General features: G+C 43.8%; 2 protein-coding genes across 6 annotated transcripts in view; one reads left to right on the top strand and one right to left on the bottom strand.

The window, feature by feature from the left end:
- RCBTB1 (RCC1 and BTB domain containing protein 1) overlaps positions 1-18,867 on the bottom strand; it is a 149,100-nt gene that overhangs the window by 64,115 nt on the left and 66,118 nt on the right. For 4 of the 5 annotated variants that reach the window (XM_079903179.1, XM_079903184.1, XM_079903180.1 and 1 more), the window contains 3 exons: positions 15,304-15,404; positions 4,776-8,537; positions 3,637-3,764 (listed from right to left, as the gene is read on the bottom strand). The gene's annotated coding sequence lies outside the window, so the exon portion shown is untranslated. The remainder of the gene's footprint in view (positions 1-3,636; positions 3,765-4,775; positions 8,538-15,303; positions 15,405-18,867) is intronic. The other variant, XM_079903181.1, reaches the window with a different exon arrangement.
- On the top strand, positions 14,413-17,477 carry ARL11 (ARF like GTPase 11). The gene is made up of 2 exons (XM_079903189.1): positions 14,413-15,090; positions 15,879-17,477. The coding sequence occupies exons 1-2, from the start codon at positions 14,803-14,805 to the stop codon at positions 16,482-16,484; spliced, it is 894 nt and encodes a 297-aa protein (XP_079759315.1). The 5' UTR covers positions 14,413-14,802; the 3' UTR covers positions 16,485-17,477.

The following is an 18,867-nucleotide window of genomic DNA, read 5'->3' as shown; positions in this document are numbered from 1 at the left end:
ATACTAGCAAACAGAACCCAACAGCACATTAAAAGGATCATACGCCATGATCAAGTGGGGTTTATCCCAGGAATGCAAGGATTCTTCAATATACGCACATCAATCAATGTGATACACCATATTAACAAATTGAAGGAGAAAAACCATATGATCATCTCAGTAGATGCAGAAAAATCTTTTGACAAAATTCAACACCCATTTATGATAAAAAAAAAAAACCTCCAGAAAGTAGGCATAGAGGGAACTTACATCAACATAATAAAGGCCATATATGACAAACCCACAGCCAACATCGTCCTCAATGGTGAAAAAATGAAATCATTTCCACTAAGATCAGGAACAAGACAAGGTTGTTCACTCTCACCACTATTATTCAACATAGTTTTGGAAGTTTTAGCCACAGCAATCAGAGAAGGAAAAGAAATAAAAGGAATCTAAATTGGAAAAGAAGAAGTAAAGCTGTCACTGTTTGCAGATGACATGATACTATACATAGAGAATCCTAAAGATGCCACCAGAAAACTACTAGAGCTAATCAATGAATTTGGTAAAGTTAGCAGGATACAAAATTAATGCACAGATATTACCTGCATTCCTATACACTAATGATGAAAAATATGAAAGAGAAATTAAGGAAACACTCCCATTTACCACTGCAACAAAAAGAATACAATACCTAGGAATAAATCTACCTAAGGAGACAAAAGACCTGTATGCAGAAAACGATAAGACACTGATGAAAGAAATTAAAGATGATACCAAGAGATAGAGAGATATACCATGTTCTTGGATTGGGAGAATCAATGTTGTGAAAATGACTAACTACCCAAAGCAATCTACAGATTCAATGCAATCCCTATCAAACTACCAATGGCATTTTTCACAGACCTAGAACAAAAAATTTCACAGTTTGTATGGAAACACAAAAGACCCTGAATAGCCAAAGCAATCTTGAGAAAGAAAAATGGAGCTGGAGGAATCAGGCTCCCGGATTTCAGACCATACTATGAAGCTACAGTAATCAAGAGAGTATGGTACTGGCACAAAAACAGAAATATAGATCAATGGAACAGGATAGAAAGCCCAGAGATAAACCCACGCACATATGGTCACCTTATTTTTGATAAAGGAGGCAAGAATATACAATGGAGAAAGGCAGCCTCTTCAATAAGTGGTGCTGGGAAAACTGGACAGCTACATGTAAAAGAATGAAATTAGAACACTCTCTAACAACGTACACAAAAATAAACTCAAAATGGATTAAAGACCTAAATGTAAGTCCAGACACTATAAAACTCTTAGAGGAAAACATAGGCAGAACACTCTTTGACATTAATCACAGCAAGATCCTTTTTGACCCACCTCCTAGAGAAAGGGAAATAAAAATAAACAAATGGGACCTAATGAAACTTAAAAGCTTTTGCACAGCAAAGGAAACCATAAACAAGATGAAAAGGCAACCCTCAGAATGGGAGAAAATATTTTCAAATGAAGCAACTGACAAAGGACTGATCTCCAAAATTTACAAGCAGCTCATGCAACTCAATATCAAAAAAACAAACAACCCAATCCAAAAATGGGCAGAAGACCTAAATAGACATTTCTCCAAAGAAGATATACAGACTGCCAACAAACACATGAAAGAATGCTCAACATCATTAATCATTAGAGACATGCAAATCAAAACTACCTCACACCAGTCAGAATGGCCATCATCAAAAAATCTACAAACAATAAACGTTGGAGAGGGTTGGAAAAAAGGGAACCCTCTTGCACTGTTGGTGGGAACATAAATTGATACAGCCACTATGGAGAACAGTATGGAGGTTCCTTAAAAATCTAAAACTAGAACTACCATATGACCCAGCAATCCCACTACTGGGCATATACCCTGAGAAAACCATAATTCAGAAAGAGTCATGTACCACAATGTTCATTGCAGCTCTATTTACAATAGCCAGGACATGGAAGCAACGTAAGTGTCCATTGACAGATGAATGGATAAAGAAGATGTGGCACATGTATACAATGGAATATTACTCAGCCATAAAAAGAAACGAAATTGACTTATTTGTAGTGAAGTGGATGGACCTAGAGTCTGTCATACAGAGTGAAGTAAGTCAGAAAGAGAAAAACAAATACCGTATGCTAACACATATATATGGAATTTTAAAAAAATATGGTTCTGAAGAACCTAGGGGCAGGACTGGAATAAAGACTCAGATGTAGAGAATGGACTTGAGGACATGGGGAGGGGGAAGGGTAAGCTGGGACGAAGTGAGAGAGAGGCATGGACTTATATACACTACCAAATGTAAAATAGATAGCTAGAGGGAAGCAGCCGCACAGCACAGGGAGATCAGCTCGGTGCTTTGTGTCCACCTAGAGGGGGTGGGATAGGGAGGATGGGAGGGAGACGCAAGAGGAAGGCGATATGGAGATATATGTATATGTATAGCTGATTCACTTTGTTATAAAGCAGAAACTAACACACCATTGTAAAGCAATTATACTCCAATAAAGATGTTAGAACAAAACAAAACAAAACAAAAAACACAGTCTCTCTCATCAAGTAGTTTACAGTCTGTTCAGGAGAAGCAAGCTCTATAAACCCACCTGAAAATAAACCCTACTATAGAAGAGAGCAAATGGTTAAGAGCCTTGGATTGTATAAATGTTACAGTTCAGTGTAAGTAGGATCCTTTCCAACCAGGATGTCTTGGAAGTCTTTGAATATGCGAAATTTGATCTGGGCTTTAAGAGAACTGGGAATAGGCATGAGCAAAAGTGTTAAAATATCGGAAAGTGTTGGAGCCAAGAAAAGACATTTTCAAGAAAGAAAGATAAGCGTTGTGTGAAGTACTAAGAGAAATCATTGAATGAATCATAACACTGAAGTCATCAGAAGGAAGAAACAATTTAAAATATTATTTCACACAGATATAAAGAACAAACTAGTAGTTACCAGTGGGGAGAGGGAAAGGGGGTGGGGCAAAATAGGGGTAAGGGATTAAGAGGTACAAACTATGTATAAAATATACTGTGTATATAATACATAACCTACAGGGATATATAGTACAACACAGGGAATACAGCCAATATTTTATAATAGCTCTAAATGAAATACAGTCTTTAAAAATTGTGAATCACTATGGTGGACACCTAAAACTTACATGATATAGTACATCAACTATACTTCAATTTTTAAAATGTATTATTTTAAAGATAGCACCAACTTAAATTTTTAATTCAATTTTTCTTCTTTTATATTGTTAATTTTTTCCCCAAAGTGTATGTAGCAAATATAAATACAAAATACTGACTTTCTGCAAGTTACATAGGTGAACTGTTCAGATTTTTCCTACTTCTACATTCAACTTTATTTCTCTAGTTTTTTTTTTAAAAAAGGGGGGGCCCAAGTCTTGTATACTGCAGAAGAGATTTCCATACTATTGCTTGTGTTTTAGGCTCTTGGTCTGTATTATTAAGAGTCATGATATTGATAACATCTAATATTTATTAAACAGGTACTGTGCTAAGTGCTTTACATGCTATTTTAGTTAATGCTAGCTGCCATAACAGATAAATCCCAGAATCTCAGTGGCTTAACAAAATCGAAGTTTATTTCTCACTTACGTAAAGTCCAAAACGAGTGTTTCTAACAGGCATAAAGCTCTCCTCCACACCGTGCTTCGGGACCAAGTTTCCTTCCATTTCCTGAAGATCGTTGTCCTGACATCTTTAACAAGTAGCTTCCGGGGAAACTGCAGAAGTTCAAAGAACAAAGATCACAATGGGAGATTTTTGAGAGCTGAGCCTAGGAGTGACATGAATTTCTTTCTCTTACATTCCATCGGTCAGAATTCAGTCTTATGACCACAATTAACTGCAGGTGACGATGTGAAATGTGGTTTAGCTGATTATCCAGGAAAAAAAAGAGATGATTTGGTGAACAGTTTGCGAGTCTCTGCCACACATACATTTTTCCGCGTTTAATCCTAACAACCCCGTTGGATATGTAGTATAATTTATAGCACTTTACAGGTGAGGAAACTGGAATTTGTGAAGTTCCTTACCTCACGGTTAATAAATGACAGAACTCAAATTCAAATCTAGGCAATCTAACTAAAAAACTATATTCCTTATCAAGTTAACTGCAATATGACTGAAATTCTTGTTACTGAAGAAGAATGTTTAGGCTTTTTTTAGTTATAGGAGAGGTATGACAATTTTAGAACTGTAAGTAACCCAAGCCCATCATTTTAGTGATGAAGTAATTGAGATCTAGAGGTAGAATGTCCTGTTGAAGGCTCAAATCACTGCTGTTCAGGTATCATACAACGTAAAGTACACTTTATAAGAAAATATAATCTTGACAAATTAATAACTTATGTCATACTTTCTAAAAGTTAACTTTCTAAAAAGATTTAACGTAGTTAAATGCAAGCATTTAGATTTGCTGCTTGAAAAGGAAGCACAACACAGAGTAAGCCTGCCACCGTGTGGCGTGAGCCAAACTTAACATCTGTTAAATGTTTTATTCCCATTTATTGTGTTTGCTTCTAGTTTATTTATTAACCAACCTAGATGTGACACTGTCTTTGATACGAAATTCAAACCCAGCTATGGTAAATGCTATAGGTTTAACTACTTTTTAATTTCAAGATACATTTCTTCATCCAACTCCAAAAATAACTGCAATATTTCCGATCCCGCTACAGGGGTGACCAACTTTTAAAAGGTGGCCCAGGCACTTCCACAAGAGGATTACTTACTTCAGTGCTTCACAAACAAGGAAACAAATTCAACAATTAGTAGGATTTGTCTCAGTCCACTCAGAAGTGAATCAATGAGCCAGATTAGAAGGCAGAGTTCCCAATCTTACAATAGGGATCTCCAAGGAGTCTTCAGGTATGGATAAAACACCCCTAGGAAGAAGGAGAATCAGAATTTATACAGGAGTCACCATTTCCTAGAGTTTTAGTTTAGTATGTTGTAACACGCCAGGCAGACATTTTCCTGCCGTCTCCCTGAATTTATCAAAATAAAAATGGTATCTAAAGTTGTTTAAAAGGCAACAGATCTAGCGGGTGACTAAATGGAAATCCGGTATTGCTGCTGTCTCTAAAACTTATTTCAAATGATTAGGGGTGGGGCATTGGTATTCATATCCTGATATAGTTTTTACATGTCCCTCTTTCCTTTCTTAAAGTCTTATTCCTACTTCTTTCTTTTTCTACCACAGCAAACTCTGAAATATCATTTTCACATATAACTCACCTGATGTGACTGGGGAAAGCAGTTAAAGGGAAGAAAAGTTTTCAGTGTTTGAGGGTTTAAAAAACCCCACATCTTCCCTTTTTCTTTTCTTTTTTTACTTTTTTGGATGGAGGGTTCATGAGAATAAGCCCACACAATGGTATGTAAATTTGTTATTCCTACCTAATGAGTTAATTGAGATGGGAGCATCAATTTAATCCAGTGACTGTGTGTCAGTATCTCTCTAGGAGAAAAAAAAAAGTGTGTCAACGGAAATCCAAGCTTCTCTACACTCCAGATTTCTCCCCATCTCCTCACCTCCTCCAGCCTCCACATCTTTCCCAAGCATAGGTATGTACCAACCTCAAGAACACCACTTAGGCAATGTTTGCTAGGGGCCAAAAGTATCTGAACAATCCTATGTTGTGTAAACACCCATTCTTTGGGGAATGCTCTGCCTTCCCTCCAGAGCAGCCATTGATCTCCCATCTTATCGATACCTGTGCAGCCACATAAGATTGGCCTGGGGAAGCTGCAGCACTCCCTGTTCTAGAAAGGTCTCCTGCAGATTCTGAAAATCTCTAGGGTCACATAATTTCACCTGTTTTAGTATTATACTTCTTATGGCCTTCTCAATATTTAATAAATTATTTTTAAAAATAGTAACAAAAGATAACCAAGGTAGACTTATATGTACTAACATGGAGAAATCGCTGCAATATTGTTAAATGAAATGTTACAGATATCACAATTACATTAAAAAAAGACCTAATCAAACAAAACAAAATAAAATATCTGTCTGCTCCAAAATATGTGAGTATATTATAGAAATACCACTGTAAAAATGTACATCAAACTGTGGGTTATCTCTAAGGAGGGGAGTAGTGATTTGGCGGTGAGCTTAGGAATTTCACCTTGTAGACTTTTATGTTGTTTGACGCTTATACAGAAAAATATATTCATCATACCTTATATAATGATTTTTAATATAAGGAAGAGAATTGAAGTAAACACTCTGTTGCTTGCTGCCCAGAGTGACAGTAACTCATCTGGGAAATGTAGTAAAGTCTCAAGTGCTGATCTGAGTTTCTGAGACGTGACCATCCGAGCTCCTTCCTAACCAGGTGGTTTTTTTTTCCTGTCAACTAAAAATACACTATCCAGTTCAGGAAATGTGGCTGACGGAATAGCAGCTGCCGCTGAGGACCTACTTTGCATATTAAAACAACCCTGGAAGATAAATAGCAAAACCTCCCTGTCATCAGTTCCTTTCCTGTTTTGAGGCACGGCTGGAGCTCATCACACACGTCCGTCTTGGCCTCCATATTATCCTTCCTGCATATTTTCAGGAGACAGTCTCTGGCCACTGTTTCTTTTCCCCCTTAGTGTCAGGAAACTTCCTGCAAATATTGTAAAAGCAGAAGCTGAAGGAGCTTCAGTGCAGAGCTAACACTCTTCAGATCTTTCTTACACTGTTTCAGAAAGCAGATCACCCACTGCTGTTTCCTTTTCATGTGTTTTTTTGAAACGACAAAGATCAGCTGTCAAGATACTATTTATGTTCAGAGTGAGAGAGAGAGAGAGAGTAAAAAGAGACAGGCGCAAAGCTTTCCCCCGACTCTGCCATGTTCTTTACTCAGTTATAAAGAGATGGTGTTTCCAATAAAATGGAAACTCGAAACAGTGAAAAGTTCTGGAAGATGAGCTGTGCTGTAAATGTAAAACACAAGCCAGTTAAAGTGATAATACCTCAAAGTACAATTTGTAATGCAAACTAAAGACATTTAAAAAGAGTCTGGAATACTATATTCTATATGTAATTCTGTTACATGATGTCCTAGTCTCCATGTACATGAATAATGTTGACTTCTTCCATTCATATGGCATGCAGATGCATTTTGAAAGGTTTTTAAAAAGATAATGTAAAAAAAATAATGTGATAGACTGTACAGAGCACTGCTCATAGCTGCTCAGTAAAAACTGCACTGTAACTATAGAATATTAGAGCTGAACAAAATTTAGAGATGACCTAGTCCAACCTTCTTGCTTTACAGATGAGAAAACTGAGGTTCAGAAAGATTAAATAACCTACCCAAGGTAACACAGATAGAAAGTAGCAGATCTGGGGCTAGAATCCAGATCTCCTCGTTCTTCAACCTGCCTTCTTCCTTAATACATGATGGTGCCTCACTAACCCAGCCTCGCTATCCTGCCCTGTCTCTCATTTGCAAGATAGCAAGCAAGAATTACTGCAGCATTTCCACTGATTTCTTATCTTTGGACTCAATGACCAGGCTACACAAGCAACCAAGTGTGAGCACCTGGGACGTGCCTGCTGGCACACACACGTGTGTGCACACACACACACACTGTTAGCTCATGTTAAAGAGATCTTGGAAGAAAGCATGTATGTAAGAAGACAACCCTCTACCATGGAATGCTGGGGAAATGCAGTCGACACTGTTGCCCACCCAACACTATTCCCACTTTCTTCTCACTAAGAATAGTGCAATTGTATTCAGCTATCAAGAGACAGAGACAGTACGCTCAGAGGTGAACCCTGCCTGGTCAAATCAAGTCATTTCATTCTCTTGGACAATGAGATATCAGATAAAATTGACTGGGAAGCTCTGGGGGAATATTTCCTTCCTGATAAAATAAATACACACACACACATGCACACAAACACATGAGAAGACTGCCACCTTTCCCTTCTTCCTGCTTTTGAATTTGGTTGTGTGAGGATGAGAAGCTTGGTGTTGCTGCACCGAGGAAAGGAAACATCACCCAGAAGTTGATGCCAACGCAGAAATGTGGAGAGAGACTGGCTCCCGGATGACACTGCTGAGCTGCTGAACCAACCTGGGACCTCCTCCCTCCTTACCTACGGTCGAGTGAGATCATAAGAAAACCTAGCTCAGCCACTTGCAGCTGAAAGCAGAGTTACTTTGCCTCTCTGAACCTCAGCTTTTTCTTAATAAAATGGTGATAACGATACCTACCTGGCACAGTGGTCAAGAGGAGGAAATGAGATCATTAAACGCCTAACATAAAGAACCCAGTAAATGGTGCCTACCAGTACCGTTACCATTCTCATCATTACATCAAAATCCTCAACAGTGGGAACGCTTCCTCTATTCCCCAATCTCTGCGGCACCTGGAAGCTTTTCCCCACAACAGTGTCTGGGGACGGTACATCCAGCTACCACCTCCTCTCTGAGGGCTGAGGAACTCAAAGCATGGGTGCTTTGAGCCTGGGAACTGGAGGGCTGGACAGTCTGTAAAAGAAAAAAAGAAAAAGAAAAATCCAACTTGTAAAATCAAGGCGTAACTCGTAGTGCAACATGATGACATATTGTCAGATCTGAGCAAGCCGTAAAGCGTTCATTTCTTCCGTCCTAGAAATACCAACTCTGGCAATTCAGCCAATGGAAATAATCCAAATGAAGAGAAAAATTTTATTCACAAAATCTTTAATTCAGCATTATTTTAGAATCATAGTATTTCTCCTTGATGTAATATAGTTATGAAGCCAACACAAAAGTTTTTAGTGGAGACTATGTAGGGGTAAGGCTGTGTAATTTTCTATATAGACTTAAATGAAATAAATCAGAATACAGACGGGTATGTACACTCTGGTTACACCCACGTGGAACAGCTATAATTAGGCCGGACTGTAACTGGCAAACCGATTATTAAGTGCAACGGAACACAAGAAATAAGGGGGCTGTGGATTGTTGAAGAAACTCTGGCCAAAAAAGGGAGGAAAGATGAGAAAATATGAGTGATAGTAGTGGGGCACACAAAGGGCATTTGTCTTCTCTCCACTAAGGCCATTAGACGGATTTCAAAATAATCCAGGCGGCTGAGCCCAGAGCTGAAGGCGCGGGCAGCAGAGATGCAGATGTGGGCCCACAGCTGTGCTCTGGGAAGGCCTCCCATCAGGAGTCCCAGGCCTAGGACACTCCACGTAGGCACTGGGGAAGATGTACCGGGAAGTCAGCCCAGCTCTTCAGACGCTGTGAGGCAGGCACAGAGCATCCCAAACCCAGGATTTAGGGAACACAGGGAAGCAGCTTCCACAGGCCATTTGCAGAATCAATATTTCTTGTAGAATGTTTCCTATTGATTCACCCTCTGTTAGGAGAGCCTCATGTGTAGTGAAAGTACTAGAAAAGCATAGGCAGACAGAGTTCTGTGTTCTGGGAAGATCTGTGGAGGGCAATATATCAGCAATATTCCATGAAACCAATTGCCTAGGAAAAGCATGGAAAGGCACAGAGCTATCACAGATATATCTCTTTAAAAGGTATATGAAAAAATAAAATAAAAATATTTATATATTATAAATATCTTTGCAATTAGTATCTACTGTACCTTATGCCTGATTTAGATCTTCATACACAAAAATTCCCACCCACGATGAATGTGGAGTTTTAGGGTGGTTGACTTGCTCCTGCACCTGGCCCCTGTGCAATACTGAGCATATGGTGGGACACTGTTCTGCTCCAAGGGGGCCCATAGGACACTAGAAGCCAGAATCCATGAGGGTGAGACTGCACACTGCCTTGAAGGAACAGACTTCACTGATTAGACAGCAAGAAGCTGTACCCTCTGGCTGTCACCATCTATGACTTCCGATGTGGGGTCCCCCATTGTCATTCCACCTGGCTCCCCCATGACTGGTCCTCACTCATCCTTTCCTCTATCCAACTATCTCCTCCTATGGGAGGGGCCCCAAACAGCAACTCACCTTTTGTTTTACATAACACATATTTTACAATGTCCAATATTTTAAAATCAAGAAATGAAAATCAGAAATGATAGAATCTACCTGTCCACATGGTCTTGAAAGAAAATCAATATAATGCTTTAACTAAAAGATAAGGAATAAATAAAAGGAAGGTAAATGTAGTAAGAGAATCTCTGTTTCCATCATAAGTGCTCAGGCACAATCACAGCACCTAAACACAGAAATAATGTGGCCTCCTTGCCTGGTGGCGCAGTGGTTAAGAATCCTCCTGCTAGTGCAGGGGACATGGGTTCAAGCCCTGTTCCGGGAAGATCCCACATGCCGCGGAGCAACTAAGCACGTGCGCCACAACTACTGAGCCTGAACTCTAGAGCCCGCGAGCCACAACTACTGAAGCCCGCGTGCCTAGAGCCCGTGCTCTGCAACAAGAGAAGCCACCGCAATGAGAAGCCTGTGCACCCCGTTCGCCACGATTAGAGAAAGGCCGCAGGCAGCAACGAAGAACCAATGCAGCCAAAAATAAATAAATTAAAAATAAAAAAAATTTTTAAAAAGAAATACTGTGGCCTCACTGGCACCTGATACAGCATTTTCCTGTGTCTCATCAGCAACTTAAATGCCGCAGGCATTGCTGCTGTCAGAGATGTGATTTTTTAAAATGGTGAACAGCTCACGCTAAAACTCCAAACAAAACAAAGCTTTCCTCAATTCACAGAGTAGTGACATTTCTGGAAAACGTCATGTATGTGAAACGATGCAGAAAATTGTCTGGGTTTACATATAAAACAAAATTAGGTTCTAGGATCAGATAATTTTTACAAATAGTGGGCTTTTAAAACGACAGAAATGTCTGGGGCATTCGAAAGCTGAATTCAAATTCAAGAAACATTCTTTCTTGTGCAGAATTATCCTGGGCACTGTAGCAAGTCTAGCATCTCTGGTCCCCACGCACTGAATGCCAGCAGTGTGCACTCACCAAACTTTCCAAGTGCTGCCACTGGGAGTCACTGGTCTCAGTTTATCCGTCGACCTTGTGCTCTCTGCCCACTTTCTCCAAGCCTGGGGAAAGCCTACCCATGGCCATACCTACCTGTAACCAGGTTCCCATAAACACACTGCACCTGTGGTAACCACCCCAAATTCAGATACACTGCTTAGGGCTCCACGGGAGTGCCTAATAAAGGATAGTCACAGATGGAGTTAAATGTCTGAGAGAATTTCCACTTTTAGCATGGTTGGAGTGTTGATTCCCACCACAATACCCCACTGGGGTATTTCACATGCCCCTCACATCACCCACTGGGGGTGGGGCTGCTGGCTGCAACCCCTCCCTGCCTCTCCCACTGACCCTTGACAGAGCCGATGCCTAAGAAAGTGATTAAGAGAAGATTTACTCAAGAGATTAAATGCCTCAGAGTATGTTACCATTTGGGGAAAGAAAGAAAGAAAAACCATGAAAAACTAATGTATCATACTTGCTTACATGTGCACAGGCTGTCTCTGGGAAAATATCTAAGAAGCCGATGATGTGGGTTTCTTTTCCCAGGAAAGCACCCGCATGGCAGGAGGACAGGGGTGAGAGGGAAACTTCCTTGACACTTGACCCTTTTGTACCTTTTGAATTTTGTATGGAGAGCTTGAAAATATAAATGAATAAAACCTGATCTTCGGGGCTTCCCTGGTGGCGCAGTGGTTGGGAGTCCGCCTGCCGATGCACGGGACATGGGTTCGTGCCCCGGTCCGGGAGGATCCCACATGCCATGGAGCAGCTGGGCCCGTGAGCCATGGCCGCTGAGCCTGCGCGTCCGGAGCCTGTGCTCCGCAACGGAAGAGGCCACAGCAGTGAGAGGCCCGCGTACCGCAAAAAAAACACACACAAAAAACCAAAAAACCCCCACCTGATCTTCGAAAGATGCAGTCCTTGGAAACCACTTACTTACTTGGGTATTGCCAAGTTGAGAAAGTGAGAGACTAGAGAAAGATGAGGCTGTAACAGACAGACAGAAAGCCAGGGTCCCCCATGCAGCCCAGGAAAAGGACGGCTGGAAGGAGGAATTTGTCAGTGTTTCTCCAGCACTTTCCAGGGGAACAAAGCTCTGATTCTAGCACTTTCTCCCTTTGAACCTAACTGTAGAGAGGAGAAAAGAAAGCCGTCACCAGGCTCTGTTCCATGATAAACAGTCCCTTAAAATCCACCAACTTTCCATTGTTTCCAAACAGCCTGTTGGGACGCAGCTTCCACGGTTGATGTACTCACCTGTGCATCCGCCACGTCTCCCCTCCTCCCACACCTTCTCCAGGTGTGCTGCATGGAAAACTGGTCCCTGATCTTGGGCCGAATAGATCCCATTGGAAATGTAAGAAATAGCATTCTGGCCTATAAATCATTTCTTTGTGAGTGCAGAGAGTATGCCTTGATCCTCCGGGCCTGAATATCTGCCCAAGAATTGGCAAAAAATAGATTTCTAAACTCGTTCTCTGAACCATGGGGCGCTATCCAGTGGCCATCATGGGAAGTCCTAAGTTCTAGGGACAGTAGAGGTGGGGGCCCATGACCCTTGTCTCTCCTGGTATCAGTGAGCCCAGAAGAGACACCCGTCTTTATTATAGTTCTAGAAGCTGCAGTCACAGGCTTACAGAGCTGCATGTCCCTCTCCAACCACACCTCTGCTTTTGATGGCTCCCCTTCCCTTATTTCACAGTACTAACCTGGGACTAGGTCCCTGATGTGAGTAATTAGTGATGTGCCTTAATTTATGCAATCCTCCCAATAACCCTTCAAGTTAGGTACCATAGTATTATCATCATCTCCATTTTACAGATAAAGAAACGGAGGCACAGAGAAATTCAGGAACATGCATGAGGTGACACAGCAAATAAGTAGTGGAGACCAAGTGTGCCCCCAGATGGTCCCAAACCAAAACCCACTCTGTTACCTTCTGCTCTTCATTGCCTCCCAGGTCAGCGGCCCTTCTATCAGCAGCCCTTCTATAGCTCCCCACACGAGGGCGTCCAATGAAAAGCTTTCCTGCTTGCTGAGCCAAAGGGATGGGGTTGGAATGTACAGGGATAATTCGGGCCACACGGCCTCCGGGTAGAACTAGAGCCCCATTCAACGTAATCGCTGTTTCCTTGCTTCTCACCTTCTCCAGATTATAGGGACCTTAGCCCTCAGGAAAGGCTCCTTTATTTCCAGGAGAGACTGGTCAGTGCTCAGGGGTCCTCCCCCTGAATGCCTGTCTAGACCCTAGAGGGCGATGTTTCTCTAAGAGCCTGACTGTCAGTACCAAAGCTGGGCTTCCAGATGGCGTGCATGCTGGCCCTGGGGCCCCAGGCTTCCCTGGAATCCTCAGGGCAGGAGGCAGGGGGAGTGCCTCTCCCTTCACTGTGTCACCTGGGGGCACTTAGCACCCAAGCAGCCTGGTATGGTGCCTCTGAGCCCCTCAAGTCAATGGCTTCTTCAGTCTGCCAGACTCCCTTCTCCCCTGGGCTCAGACAAGGGGAACCAGGGCCAGAGTATCATCCCTGGCCCCTCAGCCCCCATGCACACCTTATCCTTAGCCCGCTATATCCTTATCCTCTGCCGGCCCCAATCCTCCTACAAAGTCCTGGCAGATTCCTTGCAGGATTCCCACTGATTTGTCAGCCAGGCCTGGACAGGGCTGGGTCACGGCTTCATCTAACTGCCCAGCACATGCGTGAGATGGACAAGCCCCCCTCCAGACAGTCCTTTACCGCTTTGAGACTGTGCACTTCCTTATAAAATCCAGTTTTAGCAAGAACCCTGCGAAGTCTGTTTAATGAGAATTTCCACCCTCGATATCTGACCAGGTTCCTCATTCTCCACCAACCCCCAGGTGATGTCTGATCACCCTGGCCTGTCTTTAGTGACGACTCTGTTAGGTCAGTTTAGCCAGAACCCCCCTTTCCGATGATGTCTCTTACTAATTTTCCATCCACTGACACCACAGCCCTAGGCTCCTTGGCTATAAATCAACAGGACACAGTGGCGCCCGGGTTTCTGATTTTTCCCAATCGCTTCCTCCTATTAAAATATAGCAGCCTAATGACAACCGTTACAATAAGGTGTTTGCCATTTGCAAAGCACTTTCTCCATGAGTAACACGACATGGTGAAAGAGAAAGAGACGAATTATAAATCTTAGCAAGACCATGAGCAAATAATGTATCCTGTCTGAGCCTGTTTCTTCGTTGGTAAGATGAGAGACTCACACGCCCCAACCTGGTTCTTGACATTGTAATGAAAGAATGTGCCAGAAAGGAGAACTGTCATTGGTTACGAGAGCCAAATCACTGGAGCTCCAGATGCAAATCAGAATCTGCTACAGAAACAAGGGCTTCTGACTGGCCAACTTTTTCAAAATTCTATTTTCTGAAGGCATCATTTTTACTGGGAGAAACATAATTGCACTGTTCAAGAAAAAAATTTAAGCAATGAGCTTAATCACGCATAGTTCTACCCATTAACACAACTTTTTGATTTTTATGGTTTACCTTCAGTATATATATATATACCTATTTTGGTTTACCTTCAACATTTAAACCTATTTTTTAAGAATGTTTTAATCCTACTTAGGCAGTTTTTAAGCACATATAGTTCCAAGCAAATGAAAGAATCTCCAGGCACCAGAAACACACTGAGGCATGAGCTGAAGGAAGAGGTCTGATTCTCAGATTTCTCCACCGAGGGGATCCCAGGATTGTGAGAGGAACAGCAGGAGATCAGCGGACCACGGCACGGTGCTGAGCTGGGTGCCCTCCCTCCTGCATATGGAGTCTGAACGGCCAAGAACCGGGGAGTCGGCTCTGGGCCTGGCTGGGGGCATCTTTGTGGCACATCCTCAGCAGGACTGCTCTGCTCAGGGAGCCCCAGGGGTGAGGGCGGGGCTGCGGAGCCTGTGCCCCGCCCCCAAGCATCTGGGAAAAGGAAGCACAAAAAGGGAGAACCGGCCACAGTCACTGTACTCGTTTCCCATCTCGCTCTCAGGACTGAGCGCAGCTGCAGGTGCAAGACCACCACAGAGGGGGAGCTTTCGGCCGCAGCCTAATAACACTGAGGTAACTTTAATTTCACTCTTCTACCCCTGGCATGAGGAATGAACAGAGGCTATCTTATTTTCCTCCAGGGGCAGCTGAAATATACTCCCCTGGGTGTGAGATGTCCCTCCCCCTGTTCCAGCCAAGTTTTCCCTGGACTAAGGTGGGAACAGGTCTTAGTCTTAAAATTTGAGATTCTTGAAAAACCTGTGTAATGTCCTGGAGGGAATTTACCTTAGTAAGACACTGGAGGAAAGCACTTTGCTCCCAGCCGTACATGTGTCCAAGGTCAACAGTATTTATAAATAGCACTGTTTACAGGATGCGGCCTGGTCCTGTGGGGGGGGGGGGCAAAGGAAGCAGAAGTTACCATGAGCCGACTGCCCTCCTCCATCAGTGCACTGACCCCAAGATAGCTTCCCCTTCGGGGTTTAGGCTTACAGGAGGAAAACAGAGGCTAGAAGCCACAGACCTGCAAGAACTGAAACATCTTTCAGTTTGTCTAACTGGAACTTCGTTGTGCCTCCCTGCTTTAACTCCCAAGGAATGTGAGCCCACATTCCGTGTCTTTTAGGGGGAGGCCCTGCCCTCTTCTCTGCAGCGGGCACCCCCCAGAGATAGGTCAGCGGATGCTGACTCACACACCCCTACTTCCCTGCCCTTTCGAAGCCCAGGCCTTTGTTTGAAATATGACACTGTAAAGATACTTTCCTACTCGGGCGTAGAAGCTCTTCTCCCATGTGCCCGCAAGGATTTGTGTTTCTTCTGAAAAGAATGGCTGATGTGTGCACCCGGCCTTTCTCCCCTAGGGTCTGGCAGTGGCCCCCATGGGGTCTGTGAACTCCCGAGGCCACAAGGCAGAAGCCCGGGTGGTGATGATAGGCCTGGACTTGGCCGGCAAGACCACGCTCCTGTACAAACTGAAGGGCGACCAGCTGGTGGAGACCCTGCCCACCGTGGGTTTCAACGTGGAGCCTCTTGAAGCCCCTGGGCACGTGTCTCTGACCCTCTGGGATGTCGGGGGGCAGAGCCAGCTCAGGGCCAGCTGGAAGGACTACCTGGAGGGCACGGACATCCTCATTTTCGTGCTGGACAGCACAGACGAAGCCCGCTTGCCCGAGGCAGCGGCTGAGCTCACCGAGGCCCTGGCTGACCCCCACCTGGCCAGCGTGCCCCTCCTGGTGCTGGCCAACAAGCAGGAGGCAGCCCACGCCCTGCCGCTGCCTGAGATCAGAGACAGGCTGGGCTTGCACAGGTTCCAGGGGCACTGCTGGGAGCTGCAGGGCTGCAGCGCCCTCACTGGAGAGGGGCTGCCCGAGGCCCTGGAGAGCCTGAGGCGCCTCCTGAAATCCCACAACCACTGTAACTCCAGGTGCGCGCAGGGGGCAGGCTGTGGGGAGAGCCAGAGGCCTTGACCGGGGCAGAGCAGCCTGTCTTCTTCGCTCATGTGGATCGGAAGACCAGCTAATCCTGGAGAATCTCAAATTCAGTTTCTCAAACAAGGAATCCCCCTGCGCTCGGACAGCATATTTTCCTCTTGGGACTTATTGTCACCGGTGTTTGTGTTGAAAATCAACTATTCTTTGAATAATGATACTCTGAGGGAAAAAGCAAACCTCAGCATACTTCATTTAGTAACTCATTACCACGTCTGAACTAAGCAATTGTAATAACAGAAAAAGTGGTTGCAGAATAATTAAGACCTAAATTCACAGAGGGAAAGAGATTTCAAAATCAAATCAGAATATCACCTGGACGTGGGCATGATCTTATGAGTGATTTTCCCTGGGAGCCCCTGGGTATGTGTCACCATCACTCTGAGGGCAAGGAGTCAGGGCCAGCAGGATGGAGTCTGCTTCTGCAGGATCTTGGGTTTAGAAGTTCAACGGGGCGCTCAGCCCTGGGCAGAGGCCAGGAGTTCAGGCCTTCCAAAATTGATCCTCTTCTTTGACCCTGATTAACCCATCTCCAACTTTTTGTTATCCTGTACTGGTCTTTCTCTAAAACCCTTCATTGTTTTCTTTCTGTTTTCCTTCTCTTTCTCTCTCCTTCAAGCACACAGGTTTCCTTGAAGATCAGATTAATCAATGATTTCATTCATTTATTTATCCACTTTATCAAAAAATATGCCGAGTATTGAATCTGTGGCAAAAGGCAATGAGCTTTAGATATGAAGCTGGACCTCCAGATGGCAGGTGTGAATTTTGAAGATATGTATAACAGCAATGCACCTCTCACTATTAATAGTGAAAGGGAAAGCCGAAGCGTTTTCAGGTGACGTTACCTAAGATCCATGAAGCTCCTGAAATTATGTGCAAAATGTTATGCTTTGGGCCATTTTTCTAGGGAAGAAGATCCATAACTTTTGTCAGATTTTCAAAGGTACCTGTGACTCCCTAAGATAAGAATCACGGATCTGGTCTTATACCTCATTCCACCCAGGAATACTTTCTATACTTTTTAATGGCAAGTAACTTCCATTTGGTACCTATTCTCGTGTTAAACAGCTCTAAATTTGGATATTCCTTCCCATCCTGGGCTACCATCAGCCTCCTTAGAACTCCTGATGGTGGTTCTGCCCTCTCTGGAGTGACACAATCACTCCAACATCTGAGAGGTCCCTCTACCCAAAGTCTCCCCTTCTAACATCAAGTTAGGTGTGCCTAGTTCTTTCCACCACGTGTCAATCAATGTGTTTCAAGACTTCCTATGTTAGACACAGAAAAGGGCAAAGATGCAAAGACAAAGGAGACTCCAGCCTCATGGTCCTCTAGATGGGGAAGCAGGAGGACATGACTCCCATAAAAAAGGAGAGGTTGGGCTTCCCTGGTGGCGCAGTGGTTGAGAGTCCGCCTGCCGATGCAGGGTATGCGGGTTCATGCCCCGGTCCAGGAAGATCCCACATGCCGCGGAGCGGCTGGGCCTGTGAGCCATGGCCGCTGAGCCTGCGCGTCCGGAGCCTATGCTCCGCAACGGGAGGGGCCACAACAGTGAGAGGCCCGCGTACCGCAAAAAAATAAAAAAATTAAAAAAAGGAGAGGTTGAGAGTTTACTGTTTACTGATCACGTACTGGGGCTGGTTCCGTGCTCAGTGCTCTACAGAGATTATCTCTAATTCTCCCAACTCTGCAAAGTAGGGATCATTCCCATTTTATATAATTAGACACTGAGGCTCAGAGAGGTTGTGACTTGCCTGAGGCACTGCTCTTAAGTGACATTTCTGGAATTCGAAACCAGATATTCTAGCCCTGATGATGCCTGCATTTTCCCACGACATCATGCTTCTAGAAGGTTGAAGCCAAGGTTGACCTTCAGTAGGCAGATGAGATGGGAGAGCAGCCTAGTCAGAGGGAAGAGACAGCTTGGAGGCATGAGGGAGAGTATAGGAAGGACAAACAAACCAGAAAGGCTGAAACACGAGGTTGGGGTGAGGGGTAGGATATATTATAACAGGAAACAAAACTGGAAAGAAAGTTTAGCTCCAAATTAAGGAAGGCTTAGACTTTCATAATCAGGAGTTTGTCGCAGAGAAGTGAAACCATCTGGCTTCCATTTAAGAGGCTAATTTAGTGGCAGTGTGGAGGTGAAATAAAGAGAAGGGGGGACGCTGGGGACGGAAAAGTGGACAGCCCAGCTAGATGCCCATCATGGTCACAGAGGAGAGGAGAGGGAGGCAAGGACATTGAGAGCCATTTTTAAGACAAAAGGCTGAGAAAGGAAGAACTTGAAGGTGCTCAAGATTTTGAGTCTGTGTGGCAGGTGGGATTGGAATGAACTGGGAAGGTGGACACAGGAGGG

This window comes from Stenella coeruleoalba (assembly GCF_951394435.1).
Source record: "Stenella coeruleoalba genome assembly, chromosome: 18".
Taxonomy (NCBI): Eukaryota; Metazoa; Chordata; class Mammalia; order Artiodactyla; family Delphinidae; genus Stenella; species Stenella coeruleoalba.
This window is presented reverse-complemented; position numbering and strand designations above follow the sequence as displayed.

What these genes read in the sequence shown, in the direction of transcription:
- ARL11 (XM_079903189.1), top strand. Translation starts at nt 14,803, where the DNA reads ATGGAGTCTGAACGGCCAAGAACCGGGGAGTCGGCTCTGGGCCTGGCT. An exon ending in CGCAGCCTAATAACACTGAG is followed by an intron (nt 15,091 to 15,878) that starts GTAACTTTAATT and finishes TTTCTCCCCTAG; the next exon opens with GGTCTGGCAGTGGCCCCCAT.